Source organism: Bos mutus, chromosome 1 (genome assembly GCF_027580195.1).
Source record: "Bos mutus isolate GX-2022 chromosome 1, NWIPB_WYAK_1.1, whole genome shotgun sequence".
In the NCBI taxonomy this organism is placed as follows: Eukaryota; Metazoa; Chordata; class Mammalia; order Artiodactyla; family Bovidae; genus Bos; species Bos mutus.
In genome coordinates this window covers 141,120,898-141,139,608 of record NC_091617.1, presented here as the reverse complement: position 1 = coordinate 141,139,608, position 18,711 = coordinate 141,120,898, and the positions used below count along the sequence as shown (strand labels likewise).

Sequence of the window (18,711 nt, the reverse complement as noted above, 5' to 3'; positions counted from 1 at the left end):
CTGGTCAATTCCCGGGAGGTCCACCAAGATCAGGCAGCATGGCTGTGGGCTGCACATCTCCAGGGCCACCATTCACAACGTGCTCTGCCTGGAGTGATAAAGCTCTGGGCAGATGATGCAGACATGCGGGCAAGGGCAGGGCCACCACTCACAACATGCTCCACCTGGAGTGATACAGCTCCAGGTAGATGATGCAGATGAGCAGGCAAGAGCCCACAGGAAGTGAAAACGATGGAGAGTCGGGGCGTGTGGCCAGATGTGATTGGAGCCACCATGTGAGACTCGGGGAAACCGGTGCCCTGACCCTTAGCCAGGGGTCTGGGGGAGTCACGAGTGGGCTTTTAAAGAAAAAGAGCTTTTAGAGATCTAAGAAAGGTAAGAACTATCTAAGAATCTGCAGGCTCCTAGGGGATCTAGCCAGGAGCCAGGTGCTCATATTCAGGGATAGAAAAGCACAGAGGATGGATAGAGCTGAAACCTGGGGAAGCTGGCTGGAGGCAGGTGGCCAGGTATTAGCCAATGCTACGGGACACTCAGGATCCAGGCACTGGGGGCAGCAGGACTGACCCCTGGGAGAATCTGTGGGTCTGTGCAAGCCCAGCAGTAGATGGAGCTGAGGGCGGCACAGGACACCAAAGGCTTCACAGCCCTGAGCTCCAGGGGGCTAAGAGCAGCAGGGAGAAAAGTACAAGGAAGGTGAGACCCCAGTGCCAGCATCCGAGAAAGGGCCTGCATGAGGTCTGGCTACCCACCCTGGGATAAGTGCTCCATGCCAGCATGAATGTCACTCAAACCCATCCGGCTCCCACCCAGATCCACGTAAGGCTCTGTGTCCCACACGACATTCAGAAGCACAGCTCCAGGCCCCTCAAACCCCTGGAAAGTCAGAGGAGGCGTGACAACCACGCTCTGGAAGGACGCCTACAGAGCTGGGAAGGACCCACCCCTGGGGAGACCTGTGGGCTCGCCTGGTGGAAGGCAAGTGCTGAGTACTGACAGTGGTCCTCTGGGGTCCCCTGGGCTCTCTGCAGGATGCTCCACAGACAGAAAAAAAGGGGAGTGGCCCCTCCTGCTGGGAACACATCACCAGGGCAGCTGCATCAGCCAAGGAGAAGATTTAGCTGCTGAAACATGCAGAGAGGGTCCCCGTCAGCTCTCTCCTTGTGGAAGCCGAGTCTGGGCTTGGCGGTCACTCTCAGGAGTGTTCTCCTCCCCTCGCTGCCCTTGGCTCCTTCCTCACTTCCTAGTTGTCTTGGTGGCTAGTCCAATGTCTGAAGTCCTGGAGAAGCGGCCACACAGGGAAGGTTTTGGGGTGTGAAGAACAGACATGCAGGGCAGCCCGAAAGGCGGGGCTGGGATGGAAATGCGGGAATCCCTGGAGGGCCACCAACCAGGGATCCGGAGCTCTGTGCTTTCTCATCCATCATAAAAACCAACCACCTCAGCACTGAAGGTATTTGATACATGAATCTAAATGTATTAATAACCTGGTCTCCTGGGACAGAAAAGTGATGTTACGGGGGGGAACAGAAATCCAAATAAAGCATGGAGTAGAGCTAACAGTAAGGCACTAGGGTTGATACTTGCTGGTACATGCACCCTGGAAATGTCAGAGCTAACATTAGGGACTCTGGGGGAGGAGGCGGGGGACTTTCTTTACTGTCTTTACAAATCTTTGTCTGGAAATCTAAAACTATTCTAAACCAAGAAGGATGAGCACCAAAGAATTGAAGCTTTTGAACTGTGGTGCTGAAGAAGACTCTTGACAGTCCCTTAGACAGCACCGGCGATCAAACCAGTCAATCCTAAAGGAAATCAACCCTGAATATTCATTGGAAGGTCTGATGCTAAAGCTGAAACTCCAATACTTTGGCCACCTAATGCGAAGAGCTGACTCATTGGAAAAGACCCTGATGCTGGGAAAGATTAAGGGCAGGAGGAGAAGGGGATGACAGAGGATGAGATGGTTGGATGGCATCGTCAACTCAATGGACATGAGTTTGAGCAAGGTCCAGGAGTTGGTGATGGACAGGGAGGCCTGGTGTGCTGCAGTCCATGGGGTTGCAAAGAGCTGGACACGACTGAGTGACTGAACAACAAGAGGTTTATCTAAATGAAAGGAAAATACAGGACACGAAGAAAAATTGACTTCCCAAAATGCTTGCTTGCTCACAACAGAAGCGTTTTCGAGTTACAGTTTGTCTTAACTGGAAGGCTGCTGGTAATCTCTCTCTGTCCCTCAGGGCTGTCCAGCCTACGGAGAGCCCAAGAGAACAGTCAACAGTTCCGACTTGGTAGAAAGTTAAAAATCTGCTTCTCCTTCCCTAACCCGACACAAGCAATGCCTCCGGACTGCCCAGCACCTGGCCATCCCACGTTAGGCACGTTCAATGAGATAAGGCAGAGCTTTCTGAGCCACAGCCCTGAGGACTCTCCAGGGCTGGGGAATCTGATCCACTCTGGGATAATCAGATTATAACCCTCCTCAGAATCCTCTTTCCTCAAAGGGACCCTGGCCATCAGCCCAGGAGATGGGAAGTTTGGGGTAGGCTCCCAGTCCAGCGGGGTCCTAGGTGTGTTGTGTGAAGGAGACCAGCCATGCAGGAACAGCAGGTATTGAGTGTCCACTGTGATGCTCGGTCCTCCTCTGAGGAATCCATCCTGGGTCAATATTCCAACTTGTGCGCAGCCGTGTTTGCACCATATATTACTCATTGCAGCATTATTTATAACGAAAAAAAATTGGAAACTACGAGATATTAAGTGGTAGGAGATTGCTGAGTGCTGATCCATCCCTATGAGGTAATGCCTTGTGGGCATTAAATCATGCTGGAGAATGCAATCCATTGACACAGAAGATGTTCCAGATAAATTGCCAAGGGGTGAAAGCGTGCTATAAAATGTCTTCAACAGGGTGACCCTGCTATTGTAAAACATCTGCCCTGAAGGAAACTAGAAGAAAATGTTAACCGTGGTTATTCTTGTGGGGCAAGGAGGGGGTTGATTATGGGCAATTTCCCTTTTTTTCCTCTCTCTCTCTTCTTTGTTTCCAAATTTTCTCCATGGCTTGTGTATTCCTTTTTGTGTTTTAAGGAGACATTTAATTAAAACCACATATGGCTTATCATTGCTTTCAAAATGTGGGACTTAAAAAAATTGAAAAGGTCATCTAGACTGAAAACCATACCACATGCTCTCATAATGCTCTTCCCTTTTTTAGATCCTCAGCAAGGCTGAGGTTTTGGTGCTGCTGAGATGAGACCCCTGAGCTGAGGTTGCCGAGACGTGAGAAGCCCCACACACAGGTGAGCCGCGTTTGGCCAGCACGTTCAGGGTCTGGCCTCTGCCTGGTTCCCTGACGGTCAGCCCCAGCACAGGTCTCGGTACATCACTTCCAGAGACTTCTCACTTCCAGTTCCAAAGAGCCAGGCTGTCAGGAGGCATCACAGAACCAACTTTGGTCCAACATTCAGGCTTTGATCAGAGAAGCCAGGCAGGCGTGGAGAGAATTGAGCTGCTGGTACCCATGGTGTAAACTCTTCTGACGGGGTACTTTCCAGCTGCCCACATGGTGCCCCTGAGCTTGGAGGTGGGGGGAATCAAATGCTCACCAGGGACCTTACAAGCCATAGCAAATGAGCGCTGCAGATCCCTGCCCCAGCTCTGTGTTCACACACCAGTCCCCTCAGCAGCCGCGATGCCCAGTGGGGTCCAGACACCAAACCGGGACTTTCCCAGTGGGCTCTGGGCCCATCACCACACACTGAACCCAATGGGGGTCAGGGAGACTCAGGCCCAAGTCTGCCCCATTTTGGTCAAGGGACTCGCCTTCCCCGGGCTGTGTCCCCATCAGCTCCTGTCCAGTAGTGAGGAGGAGCCTCCACTGAACATTATAGGATGCCCTCAATCAAGCCCCCTTTTCCTCTCTCTTCTCCATCCTTCGGGGCTCCTGACTGGCTCCTCTCCATGCTGCTTCTGGAGTGACCCTTTTAAGGTCCAGGAGGATTGCGGACCCCCCACTCCATCTCAGCCCCCTTTGTGGGGCTTGGGGGGCCTTCTGGGTGAGTGCTCCTTCCTTCACTCCCAGCACCTCCACCCGGTCCCCACCCTCAAACATCAGTCACCCCACGATCTGCAGTTCCCAGAGCAGATCTGCCTACAGGACTCTAGTTAGAATGTTCTGGGCCTCTCCTGCCTGGTGAGTTTCTATTTAAAGGTGTTAACACGTTACAAGTGGGGCTGAGTCCCCAAGAGGCTGGTCTGCTGGGAAGAAACATGTGCGGCAGGTGCCTCCCTGCCTTCTATCCGGGAGAATTTGCTTGTCAGCGCTGCAGGGCAGCAGAGTGCAGAGAAAGGTGACCGCTGGGCCTGGGTGGAGCCGAGGATGCCTCTGGCCTTCTGGACTTGTGACCTCACCAGCCCCATGACAGCCAGCAGGTGGGAAGTGTAGTGAAGGTGACTGAGGCAGGATGGCCCCTCCATCAACCAGAATCTGATGCTCCAAACCAAGTGCCATGAGCCCCATCCAAGGCCTCCCCAACATGGCAACCCCCCAGGAATAGGGTGCTCCCAGGGCAGGGACACCACCCTTTGTACATGTGGCCCTTAGAGACAGGGAGAGTGGAGAGGGGCCCACACTCAGCACAGGAAGAGACTCTTTGAACCCAGAACCAAGGGACAGCCCCTCCACACACAACGCCCACAAATTTCCCTTTAAGGAACCAGCATGAATGCACAGCATCTGCCCAGCTCCAGACCTGATGCCCCCTGCCCCTTCCTAGCTTTACTGGTGGTGGCCATGGTATCATTTCAAAATTCCAGGGAGAGGTACGCTTCCTGGACCTGCTCACTCTGAGCTGTCCTGTCATCTCTGAGTCTGGCCACTGAGTGGAGAGATGTCAGCTCTCCTGACCTCTGCGGACTTTGGGGGCCTGAGGGAGGGCAAGCTCAGAAGGACTCTGTGTTCCACCCACACAACCATCTGCAGGGTCTGGCTGATTCCCGACTCTACATCTTATAGCCCCCGGGGTTGGGGGTGCGGGGTCCACACCTAGCCTGCTGCCTGTCCTGGCCTCTGGCCCTGGTGATGGTGCACTTGGGACCCTCCCTGCACCCTCCCAAGCTGGCACTTTCTGCTTTTGGAGGTGGTGGCCCTCACGTCTCAGGGTGCCCCATGGCCACCCACGGAGCCCCACCCATCTCGCTTCCCCTCCATCATGGGTGTGGGGACAGGGCAACCTCCTGACTGTTCAGAAACCCATCTTAGCTCTGGAACTGACTCAAAGTAACGGTCACACCTCCCCCACATTCACACATGCACCCACCTGCACCCTCACCCTGGAAGAAGTCTTCTGGGAAGTTCCCTTTGGGCCAAGAGGCTGAGCCCCAAACTCCCACACAGCCTGGTCCCCTCAATCTCAGACATAGCCAGGACCAGCCACACCAGTGCTGATCACCACCCCAAGCATCTTTAAATCACACAGAAAGGATAAGAGGGCCTGGAGGCCTCTGGACAGTTAGGGGCCCCTGGGGGCCCCTTTCCATCTCTTACAGATTGGTGTTTAGATAAGGATTTCACAGTCTTTAGAATGAAAAACCTGGCTGCCAACATAGAGGAGATACAAATTCTGGTTCTCAAACTTAGCCGCCGGTTAGAATTTCTGGTGCACATTTGTGCCTGTTAAGCACTAAGTCACGTCTGACTCTTTGTGACCCCACCGACTGTAGCCTACCAGGCTCCTCTGTCCTCAGGATTCTCCAGGCAAGAATACTGGAGTGGGTTGCCGTTTCCTCCTCCAGGGGATCTTCCCAACCCAGGGATTAAACCCTGGTCTATTATGTCTCCTGCATTGGCAGGTGGGTTGTTTACCATTAGTGCCACCGGGGAAGCCCAAGAATTGCTGGAGGAGCCTTAAAAAAAAAGATCTCAGTACCCAAGCTCTGCCCCAGACAGAATCCATCACAGTCTCTGAGAAGAGACCCAGCCATCAGCATTTTTAAAGCTCTGGGGACTTTAATGTGCAGCCATGTCTGAGAGCCAACACCCACAACAGGTTCTCAAAGTGGGGCCTCATGCCAGCAGCATCAGCACCCATGAGAACGTGTAGTCCACGCCTGGATGTGAAACCTTGGGCTGAGGCCAGTGCCCTGCGCTTGGGCTAGCCCTCTGAATGACCCAGCTGCTCACGGGAGGCCGAGAAGCAGCGTTCCAGAAGGATCTAGTCAGTTCAGGGCTAAGGGTGTGAACAGTGGCTATTCCAACACTGGACAGGACTCACGCAGGACACAGTAGAGGCCCAGCTGCTCGTAGCCCTCGCAGCAGTCGGTCACATTCCTGGGCTCCGGAACTTCCACCTCCAGGTACCGGGTCTGGTAGACGGTCTTCGGGCAGCGCCATAAGGGGATCCAGCCCCCGCAGGGAACGCGGGTTAGGCGGGACATCTGCACAGCCTTCACGCTCTGCACGCTCTGGCTCACGCTGTAGTTGCACAGCCGGAAGCCCAGCAAAGAGAGGCCTTTTTCTATGAGGGAGGGAGGAAGATGGAGAAACAAGAGAAGAAAATGTTAGGATCAAACAATCTGTGGGGTCCTCTGCAAGTCCCCCGCTTCTGCAAGAGCAGGTGAAACAAAATCCCTGCACAGGGCAGACCCCAGAGGGTCTGCCCACTGGCCTGTATCTGAGAAGGCAATGCAGGCATGGAGACTCAAGGGATAAAGCATGACACCTATGATGAGCAAGCCTCCTCTGTAAGACAGGAGACACCTCCCAGCCTGCTCCTCCTCCCAGCGGTGCTCTACATTGAAGGGAGGGATACAGAGGAACCAAGCATCTGGGGCTCATGTCCTGGGCTCTGCTGTGGGTCCTCAGACTCTCCAGGCCAGAGACACTGTGCACACCTCTCATCTCCACAGTAAGGGCTGTCATGTGCAACGTGAACACACAGAAGTTCCCTCAGTGAATACGCCAGCCCAACATATGCTGGGCACACTGGCAGTGACACCCATTTTGGAATGAGATGGAAGATAAACACACATGTCAAGCCCATGTGAGACGTGCATAGATGGTAAAGTACAGTCTGATTGTTGCTATCGTCAGCAGGAGATGAGGGCACAGCGTCTGCAGTGAAACACCCAGGTTGCCTTATCCGGCCCTGAATTTCTTTCACCTGGAGGTTGGCTCCTGGGCACAGATGCCCATGGCCTTCGTCAGCATTACTACTTGGTTCTCAATACCCTGTGGCACCTGCTGTTACCAGCCCCGTGTCTCAATGTCATGGACCAGCTCGCTTGGGGTCCTGGGGTGTTCTATCTGCCCAAGGAGCCTCTACTGCCTCATGGAGCAGGGACTATTATTATGGGCTGAAGGGTGGTGGCTGTTGTTCAGTCGCTTAGTCGTAGCCAACTCTTTGTGACCCCATGGACTGCAGCACGGACTTCCCTGCCCTTCACTATCTCCCAGAGTTTGCTCAGATTCATGTCCGTTGATTCAGTGATGCTATCTAACCATCTTGTCCTTTGTCGTCCCCTTCTCCTGCCCTCAATCTTTCCCAGCATCAGGGTCTTTTCCAATGAGTCAGCTCTTTGCATCCAGGCTGAAGTGTGTCCCACCCCAAATTCACACATTGAAGTTCTAAGGCCCAGGACCTCAGAATGTGACCTTACTTGGAAGTAGGGTTTCTGCAGACATAACTGGTTGAGATGAGTTTATACTGGAGCAGAGTGGCCTCTAATGCAACATGACCAGTGTCCTTATCAAAGGGGAAACGGACACAGAGACAGGAATACACCCAGGGAGATAAGATGGGAGATGAGGCTGAGGTCAGGGTGATGCTCCTACAGGCCAAGGTCACTCAAACCACAAGTAGACCCAAGCCTCTGGAGACGTGGTGTCTGGGACAGACCCCCCTCCCAGACTCAGGAGGAATCCACCGTGCCCACACCTTGATCTTGAACTTCTGGCCTCCAGACTGAGAGGAAATAAATCTCAACTGTTAAGTCCCCCAGGAATCCCTGGTGGCTCAGTGGTAAAGAATCCACCTGCAATGCAGGAGACCCGGGTTCAACCCCTGGATCAGGAAGATTCCCTGGAGAAGGAAATGGCAACCCATTCCAGTATTCTTGCCTGGAGAATCACATGGACAGAAGAGCTTGGTGGGCTGCAGCCCTTGGGGTCGCAAAGAGTCAGACACAGCTCAGTGACCAAACCACCACCACCAAGTCCCCCAGTCTGTGGTGCTTTGCAGACCCCAGGGCTGACATGGGGACCATGGGGTGCCCTCCACATTTGAGACTAGTGTGGGACTCACTGCATTCATGGGCTGTCAGTGAAGGACGAATGAATGACTTGAATATATCTTACGTCTTCATATATTCAACCTCATATAGAGCTCTAAGCTCTATGAGACTGTACACTCACTGGACAGGGCTCTATGTTACAGTGTAAACCTTCAGGGAGAAGCTGGATTTCTGGGGCAGAGCTCAGAGGGGACATCAGAAATCACCTTCATCCCCACACCAGCACAACACCCCTGGTGACTCCCACCTTTGTCCTCCACGTGCTCAAGTGCACACGTGCTAAGTTGCTTCAGTCGTGTCCAGCTCTTTGCAACCCCATGGACTGTAGCCCGCCAGCTCCTCTGTCCATGGGATTCTCCAGGCAAGAGTACTGGAATGGGTTGCTATGCCTTCCTCCAGAGGATCTTCCTGATCCAGGGATTGAGCCCACATGTCTTACATCTCCTGCATTGGCAGGAAGGCTCATTACCGCTAGTGCCACCTGGGAAGCCCATGGGTGCCCACAAGCAGGCAGAAAGCGAGGCTTGGAGGTTGGTGACCCCCAGAAGGAATGAGGCCAAGCAAGCCCTCGTGCTCAGGCTGGCGGGAGAGCCTGCAGCCTTCCTTCAGACAGAGTCGGGTGCTGAATCCCACCACCCCAGAGCGAGTCTGCTCCAAAGCCACATGGTGGCCTCCCTGGGGATGGCCAGGCCTCTGGGAGTGGACACAACCTGCACCCACCAAAGAGCGGGTCCCAGGAAGTCTTGGGAGGGACCAGGAGGCCCCTGGCTGGGTGGGGTGAGGCAGGAGCAGACAGCTTCCGAGGCCAGAGCTTAGAGGTGACTGGGACGGGGGCTGGAGAAGATGTGCAGCGAGCAGGGTCACCGTGGAGCAATGGGGTGAACAGGACGAAGCTTCCTGCATGGAGAAGTTGGTGAGGCCGACCTAGACCTTGTTTTTCATCTGAACTGAAGGCAAGATGCAACCACTGATGAAGATTACTCCTCTGCCTCCAGAAAGCCTCTGGGCCTGATCATGACAAGGTCCCAGCTGATCCTCAGCAGAGCCCTCCTGCACACAGGCATGCACGCGTGCACACACACACACACACAAACACACACACATGCACACAGACACACAGACACATATACAAACACACACACACAACACATAGAGACACTCAGACACACACAGAGACACAACACACAGAGACACAGACACACCACACACACAGACACGTGTGCACACACAGACACACGCACACACAGATACATGCACACACAGAGAGACACATGCACACACACACAGACACAGAGACACACACACATGCACACAGACATAGATACAAACACACACAGCAGACACACGTACAAACAGAGACACAGGCACACAAACAGACACACACACACACAAATCTTCCAAACTCCACTTGCCTCTCCTTTGTCTTTTACTTTGTGCTGGAGGCCACCAAGTCCTCCCAGGCCTGGCTTCTTGCCAGAGCCCACCACAGAAACCACTGGGCATATTCTGCTGTTCAACAAATCCTTTCCGCAGCACAGAAAGCGGGGTTCCCTGGTTCTAATCCCAGAGGGAGAAAATCTAAGTGCTCTGGTGGGTGCTGAGGCCAGCACTCACACCAGCTCCACAAATACCAGCCATGTGGCTCTGACCTCATTTCAGGTCCTCTCGGTGCCCTGGTCTTGCCTTTAGTAAAATCATAGCTGTGCCTGGGATCGTAGGAGGATTAAATGGCATCATGGCCGTCGCCTCAGTATGTGGAACCTGGGAGCAGACAGACCTGCAGCCTGAAGGACCATTGAGCTGCCACCGCCCAAGCCCTCACATGCACGAAACGCCCCCTGAGATCTCATCTGGCTTCCCGACATTCCCATTGTCCTGCCACTGGCCTGAATGATGTGCACGTTACTCATTCCGGAGGAAATACCAAGTTTCCTTACAAAATCACAGTTCATAAAAAGAAATAACAAAATTCTGCCAATTTGTGAAGAAATTTTAAACCAGTTCAAAACTGAAACTGAGAGCAGGAACTCAGAAGGGCTCTGTTTGAATCCCCAACAGAATAAGATGGATGTGTAGGAGAAAACGACCTAAAAGCTTTGCAATCTCAGCGCTCTGAAATCTGGGGCTTGTGAATCCCAGTGTTTGGCAGCTGACACGTGTCTCTCAAAGGCCCTGGATGTGTTCCCGACCCTTCTGATCCCCCTGAGCCATAAGCATCCTTGTTTAATGTCGAGGAAATGGGCTTGGCAGAGCCCCAGGTGAGTGGGAAGACCCACATCCTGAACCCCCCTCCCTGGTGGGGGAAAGGAGGTCAGAGTCAGGATCAAGGGCAGGGTCGTCCTGGTGGAAATCTTGCCCTTGGCCAGCTGTGTGACCCTGTGTGAGTCCCTGGCCACTCTGGGTCTCCCTCCCCTTATCTGTAAATTGAAGACTAATGGGCCAAGGTTCCAGAGACTTCGATTCTCCATCTCCAGGCATGTGCTACTCTCAGCAGGCCTATAGCATCTGTACTACTGGCAGAAATGCAGAGTTCTGGGTCCCACCCCAGACCCGATGACTCAGAACCTGCCCTTGAACCCCACTCACCCCTAGCTGATTCTGAAGCATTCCCATCACCTCTTTTGTGGTTACAGAAAGTTTTCCCAAAAAGGAGCAGTCCCTGACTCTCCCAGCAGGTGCATCTTTGCCTGCCCCACTCTTGGTAGGGCTGTTGTCCTCAGGAGACCCTCTCCTGGGAGCCCTTGCCCCTCCAGCATCACCCACACGGAGCCCAGACCCCTCACCTGTGAAACCACTGGCCTGGCTCGGGTTCACAATGATGAGCAGGGCCAGCAGGGCCATCCCAAGGGTCCTGAGCATGGCTGGGCAGTGGTGGTGACTCTGGGTCTCTCCTGAGTGGCAGCACGAAGGGGCCTGGGCTGCCTGGACCCAGAGAGAAGGCCCGTCTCTCCCCTGCACCACTGACTGTGGCAGTGGCTTCAGACCGTGTGCTTGCCGGGAGCAGTCCCTTATGCCTGCTCGTAAACACCAGCCACCACTGTGGCCATGTCCCCCGGGGCACCTTTGTGTCATGGCTCATTCTCCATCCAGGCAGATGGCATCTCTCAGGAAAGGTAAGTACCCACCTGCCAGACTACATCACAGGGTCCCATCTCGTTGTTACGCAGAAAACACATTTCAGACCCGAATCTGACTCCCTCCATCAAGTCCAAAGTATTCTCTTACCTTATCATAGCAAACTGGCAGGAGAAAACAGCAGCAAATCAAAGTGGTACATCAGATTCAGAGAGCATCCTTCGCACAATTGGACAAACAGATCAAAAGCCATAAACCTACCCCTGTGACCCAGTGATTCCTGCCTGAAGCTGGGTCTGAGGGCCATGAAGCTGCATTCTCAGAGCTGTTCATCACTTGCCAGAATTTAAAGCCGCAGGGTGTGGAAGTGAGCCTCAGGGAGGTAGGGGGTTAGTAAGTTAGTACAGAGCGTGTGAATGTAACATCGCCCAGACATGCACCCCGGAAGGACACTTAGCAGCGTGGAAACAGCTTCTCATCTTGTGACATCAAAGCAGAACCTCAAACAGTTCTGTCTCCAAGAAAAAATAACAACTCCATGATTCTATAAAAGTGGCCCCGGCCCGAGAAGGGCCGGAGAAATAAAACATGGTAAGGATGAACTGATGCTTTCAAACTGTGGTGCTGGAGAAGACTCTTGAGAGTCCCTTGGACTGTAAGGAGATCAAACTAGTCAATCCTAAAAGAAATCAACCCTGAATATTCATTGGAAGGACTGATGCTGAAGCTGAAGCTCCAATACTTTGGCCACCTGATGCAAAGAGACAACTCACTGGAAAATACCCTGGTGCTGGGAAAGAATGAGGGCTGGAGGAGAAAGGGGCAACAGGGAATGAGATGGTTGAATGGCATCATCAACTTAATGGACATTAGTTTGAGCAAACTCTGAGAGATAGTAAAGGACAGAGAAGTCTGGTGTGCTGCCGTTCGTGGGGTCGCAAAGAGTCAGACACCACTGAGAGACTGAGCGACAAACGATGACAGAATGATAGCTGATTTATGTTTTATTTCAGTAGCCATCAGGTGTGAACTGAATTTGTAAATTTCATATCGAATACTTCCCAGCCAATGCCATCTTCTTATTCCTCTATCGGGTCATCTTTCGTTGCGTGGTACAATTTTTAATATTAAACTAGGCACAATTGTGAACATTATACAAAGATCTCATTGGTTCTACTGAGAAAACTTTCAAATAGGATAATAAAGATCCAGCTCGGCTCCATGGTTCAGATGTATAATTCCCTCGTGCTCAGCATACAAAACAGTTGTGCCAGGAGGGCCCTTCTGGCCTAATTCCCAAAGAACATGACTACATCTTTAATTCTCCAGAGATTAACCCCTGAGATTATTAACTGCTCGTTTGCATGGTTAATGACTAGATCACAGATACCAGGACAAGAGAAAAAAACTGGAAATAATCGTGCAGTTAAGGGGCTCAGAGCGAGTCTCCTGGGAGCCAGTACCCTTTATAGAAAAACAGTACTCCAGGACTGACTCACAAATCCTGCTGCTCTAACAGAGGTTTAAAAAAACGTGTCAATATACAGAATGAAGTAAGCCAAAAAAAAAAAAAAAACACCAATACAGTATACTAACGCATATATATGGAATTTAGAATGATCGTAACAGTAACTCTGTATACGAGACAGCAAGAGTCACTGATGTATAGAACAGTCTTTTGGACTCTGTGGGAGAGGGAGAGGGTGGGATGATTTGGGAGAATGGCATTGAAACGTGTATAATATCATATATGAAACGAGTTGCCAGTCCAGGTTCAATGCACGATACTGGATGCTTGAGGCTGGTGCACTGAGACGACTCAGAGGGATGGTACGGGGAGGGAGGAGGGAGGAGGGTTCAGGATGGGGAACATGTATATACCTGTGGCGGATTCATGTTGATATATGGCAAAACCAATACAATATTGTAAAGTTAAATAATAAAATAAAATCCAAAAAAAAAATAAAATAAAAAAAAAAAAAAATTTTAAAAAGTGTCAATAAAAGAATGCATGCTAAAGTTGTAATAGAACATGCAAGAGAATAAAGTTCAATTAGCACTGACAGAATAAATCTGTGTATGTGTGTTAGTTGCTCAGTCATGCCTGACTCTTTGCAACCCCATGGACTGCCAGGGTCCTCTCTCCATGGAATTCTCCAGGCAAGAATACTGGAGTGGGTTGCCATTCCCTCCTCCAGGGGATCTTCCTGACCCAGGGATTGAACCTGGATCTTCAGAGTTGCATGCAGATTCTTTACCAGCTGAGCCACCAATAGGAAAAGTATTATAATGAAGCTAAATATGAACATTTAAAATATGAGTTGAATCTGTATTCCAGTATTCCATCACCCCTCAGAACGTTTGATGCTGTAAGATATGAGCACTTCCCTAAAAGATGAGGTGGAATCAAGGATAATCTTGTATTTTGAAACTGGAAATTGGCCTCGGGCACCACTTTTTCTCATCTTCAGAACCACCCTATGAAGTAGGTCCCTTATCTTCCTTGTACAGATAAAGAGACTGAGGGTCCAAGAGGCCCTTGGCAAGGGGGATTCAGTTCTGAAGCCCACGTTCTTCACGCTCCACCCCTGTCTGGACGTAGTTCAACCAGGAGAGAACCCAGCCTCAGACTCAAGAGAGGGGAGCAAAATCAAGACATTTTGTCTGCTGAGCACTTCCTGCTAACCAGAAATTGTCCATGAAATATTGTCACAGTATGCTTTCTCTTCATATCAAAACCATGGGATTAAAAAATCCCTCAGTCTTGGCAGCCTGGCCTAGCTCTGTCCGCTCTCGCCCTGCATTCGCATCCTCCGGGCACAGGCAGGGTAAGCGTGTAGGCTGTGTGTTTCTGGTTCATCCACAGCATGGTGTTTCCCTCCTGTGTGCTTTTCTGCCTGATGCCACAGGGATTTCCCACATTTGACTTTCCCCTGTAAACACGTTGAGGAGAAAGAACCATGCCCTGTAAGCAGTGCGAGGGATGGCCCTCCAGGACGTCACATCTGGGTGCATCTGGCCACCAATTTAACCAGAAAAGGGCCCCCAGGTGCCCCTCCTGGTGTATAAATCCAGCATCCTGCCGATGCTGTGTCCAAGAACTAGGGGACTGGGGGAAGCCCGCAGGGTGCAGGCTGGATCCAAGGACCTGCACACACACTTGTCCACACTCACACTACAGGTATCCACACATGTAGGCATGTTCACAGTCACCTATGACACACTCACACACTCACACACACTCACTGTCACACATGCAGGCTCACCCACACATGTCCACATTCACACCCACATGTGTGTGTGTCTGTAAGCACACATGCATGCTGGCACACACATGTGTATGTGTGCAATCTCACAGTGCTTGCAGGCACACTGCACAAGCATGCTTGCACACTCACAAGCTCATATGTGTGCCCGTATGTGCAGACACACACCCTTGCACTCTCTCACACACATACAAACATGCAGGATGAGGATGAGTTCCCCGACCCTAGAACACACATCTTCAAGGGCGGAGCGGTGCCCGCTGCCATCGGTGACAGAGCCTCGGCTGAGCCTTCTGGAGGAGGAGGGGTTGAGTTAGGTGACCTCCAGAGGGCCTTTCTCATCTCCGGTTCTGAGTTCTGTGGTCCTAAGAGCAAGGTTCTGCTGACTCCACTACAGAATCACACCTGCCGTTACCCTGCACTCCAGAATGCATACGTGCCCAGTGTCAACCTGGGATGTGGCATCATGTGTGCGTGTGTGTGCAGGGCCATTATGGGCTCCAGATGTCATCTGGGGTGGAGAGAGCACGGGCGGCTTTACTCACAGCCTCCTTCCTAGAATCCTGCTCCACACACAGCCCAAGTGGCCACTGTCCACTTGGAAGGGCGGGCAGGTGGGGCCATGGGGTACCAGGTGCCTTCCTGCTCTATCTGACCCAGGTAGGGGCAGGATGCACAGAAGGGGTGTGGGTGGCAGAGGTGGGGACCAAGGGTGGGAGCTGCACGTGGGCCCTGGGGACGGGGTGGGGTCTGGAGACAGCTCTGCTTGGTGTCCATTGGTGAGGTTGGTGCTGGAGATGGGGAGGTGCCCCCGTCTCTAAAGGGTCATTTCCAGGGACACTAGCCATGATGGGCGAAGTCCTGAATGGACAAAGTCCACTGGACACTAGCCCTGATGGACGGACAGCTGAAAAGGAGCTTCATCAAGATGGGAAAACGTCGGATTTCAAAGACCTCCTAGGATCCTGGCTCGGCACCTGACCCACTCCAGGCCACTCTCTGCCACCCCGGTCACTTAGAGCCATGTTTTCCAGGGCACAGTGAGGGCCTCCACATCAGAATCATGCAGATGGGCTTGTTGGAAGTGCAGGAGCCCCCAGCCTCACCCCAAACTTCTCAGGCTGTACAGGGGCCCAAGGGGCTGAAGTCCCTCAGGAGCACACAGAAGCTTGAGCACACCCACCAACCCTTCTAAATCCCTGAGGACACAGCCCTGTGGGGAGCAGCCCGTCCCGTGGGGAGTGGTTCTGCTGGAAAATTCCTCTCGACGGGCATCAAAGCTGACCTCCACCCTGAAGCCATTACCCACAGGGGTTCTGGTCCTCCCTGCAACCAGATGGCAAAACCACATCAGCCTGCCCCATGATGGCTGACATCTCTTCTGGAGGGTTCTCAGAGCATCTTCATTTTCAGTGTGGTTGCTCTTATGGTCCCTCCCCACACACTCATCTCTCCTCCTCCACAAACACATACAGACACACAGAGAGACACACAGACACACACACAGACACACAGAGACACACACATGAACATACAGGCACACACAGAGAGAGACACACACACAGAGACACACACACAGACACACAAACACACAGTCACACACACAGACAAACAGAGACACACACACAGACATACAGGCACACACAGAGAGAGACACACACACACAGAGACACACACAGAGACACACACACAGACACACAAACACACAGTCACACACACAGACAAACAGAGACACACACACGAACATACAGGCACACAGAGAGAGAGACACACACACAGACACACAGATACACCGTCACACACACAAACAGAGACACACACACAGACATACAGGCACACACAGAGAGAGACACACACACAGACACACAAATACACAGTCACACACACAGACATACAGGCACACACAGAGAGAGACACACACACACAGACACAGAGACACACACAGACACACACAGAGACACACACAGACACACAAACACTCAGACACAGAGAGACACACACACAGAGACAGATGCACAGAAGGGGCCCAGATACAAGGAAGTGAGGTGCAGAAGACTGGCCTGGGAACAGGGCCCATGCCCAAGGCAAGCTCTGCTCCAGCTGCGCTGCCTCTGGATGGACATCCGACTCTACCTGTGGTGCCTGGAGGCTACACCACCTGCTCTGGGGCAGAGGGAAGGGGCAAGCCAGTGGAACGTGGGGTGACACTCCTGGTGGCTGCCTCACTGCCCTTCCTCCCAGCCAGAGGGCCCACCCCAGGGTGTCCAGCTGGAGGTTTTCACTCCTGCCTGCCCTAAGGATGGGGTAACAAACCTTCCTGGTTTGCCAAGGCTGAGGCATTTCTCAGGATGTGGGACTTTCACTACAAACCCCAGGAAAGCCCCATGAAAACCAGGATGAGTTTGTCAACTACTGGGAATCTTGTTAAGAAACACCAGTTCCCTCTCCCCATCCCCAGCCCAGGAAATGGCTTAGACCCTCTCGGGGAGGAGCAGTTACTTCTTTCCCCTTTTTAAAACATTTTATTTCATACTGGAGTGTAGCCAGTTAACGATGTTGTGAACAGCAAAGGGACTCAGCCATATGTATACATGTGTCCATTCTCCCCCAAACACCCCGCATCCTGGCTCCCACATAACATTGAGCAGAGTTCCCTGTGCTGTGCAGTGGGACCTCATTGATTAAGGATCCTCTTCCTTTAAGGCATATCGAGGAGGGTGGTTTCAGGGAGACAGCAAGGTGGACAATCCCTTGTCCAATCCAGACCCAGGGCAGTTCGCCAACGAAGAGACAGATGTGAGATGCCCTTGGACAAGGTGTCCCCGTGTCCCCGCTGAAGAGCGGCCCTCCCAAAAGATATCTCCAGGTCCTAACTCCTGGTCTCTGTGGACGTGCCTTTATCTGGAAATAGAGTCTTGCATACGTAACCAAGACAGAGACAGGAGTGATGCGTCCGCAGCTGAGGGACACCAGAAACTGGAAGAGGTGAGGAAGGAGCTTTGAGAAGGAACCACACTGCTGACTCCTTGGTTCCAGACTTCCGGCCCCCAGGATTGTCAGAGACTGAGGTTCTGTTGTTTCGGGGGCCCTGCCTGCCGGGCTGCTCTGCAGTCGCCCCAGGACACTCACGCACCGCACTGGCCAGAGGTGGTCTCAGCCAGCTTTCGCCGGGCCCCCGGGTGGTGGTGCGCTTCCCATCACCCCCGCCCTCTGCCCACCTCCCCTCTTCACTCCACAAGTCGGCCCACTTCCAGCAGAGTTTATTTGTGGTGAACAGTGAGAAACATTTGAAGATCGTGGGGTCTGGAGGTGACTTGCATATTCATCCTTTCAGGAAGTGTAGGCATCAACCTAAAATAACCCGGCCGGGTTCCATGGCTTCCAGGTGTGGGGGGCTTTCTGCAGCCTGCAGAGCTGGGAGAAGGCCTTCAGGAGGTGTCTCCAGAGATGACTGAGAATCATCACCCTGGGCATTTCCCGTTCACCGCTCAGCCCACGGCCCTGCACTGCCAGCCATGCCCTGGAAGGTCTCTCCCTTTGATTGAATGGGTCTATAACACCTTCATCCCACTAGGAAAGCACCTTTTCCATCCTCTGGTGGAGGGAGGTATGCTTGGGGTTTGGCTGTGTTGTCTCAGCCACGTCTGGGTGATTCCCCTGCAGAGGCGACTCACAAGTGGCCCACCCTCAGCTGCTCCCGCTTGGCGCTGGCCCTGCCTGGCTTCTCTGCAAACCTCCACTCACTCTCACTTAGAGATTCTCTCACACTGTTTCTCATACTGCCCACAGTAGGCAGTTTACAGTGAGTGCTGTTTTGTCCTGAGGCTTTATCCCTCTGCATAGTCCTGGGGGTCAACACTGGGGCCTTAGCAGAGCCAGGGGTGGTGCCAGAACACCCAGCACCCAGCACTGGGTGCCCAGGGCCCCAATCCAGACCCCACCTCTGTCTCTGTGCCCGTCATGGCTTCAACCAGTAGTACCTGGCAGCAGTCCTTGTGTGCTTCACAAGAAAATAGATTTGTGTTGAAAGAATTGGCAAGTACATTGTGGACTGAATGTTTGTCTCCTCAAAATT

General features: G+C 52.6%; 1 protein-coding gene across 1 annotated transcript in view; it reads right to left on the bottom strand.

Moving 5' to 3' along the window:
• UMODL1 (uromodulin like 1) overlaps positions 1 to 11,154 on the bottom strand; it is a 75,409-nt gene extending 64,255 nt beyond the window's left edge. The window contains exons 1-2 of the mRNA XM_005893032.2: positions 11,079 to 11,154; positions 6,279 to 6,521 (exon numbers count right to left, since the gene is read on the bottom strand). Of these exons, the coding sequence (XP_005893094.2) occupies positions 6,279 to 6,521; positions 11,079 to 11,154 (319 nt within the window). The remainder of the gene's footprint in view (positions 1 to 6,278; positions 6,522 to 11,078) is intronic.
• Between the last annotated feature and the right edge of the window lie 7,557 nt (positions 11,155 to 18,711).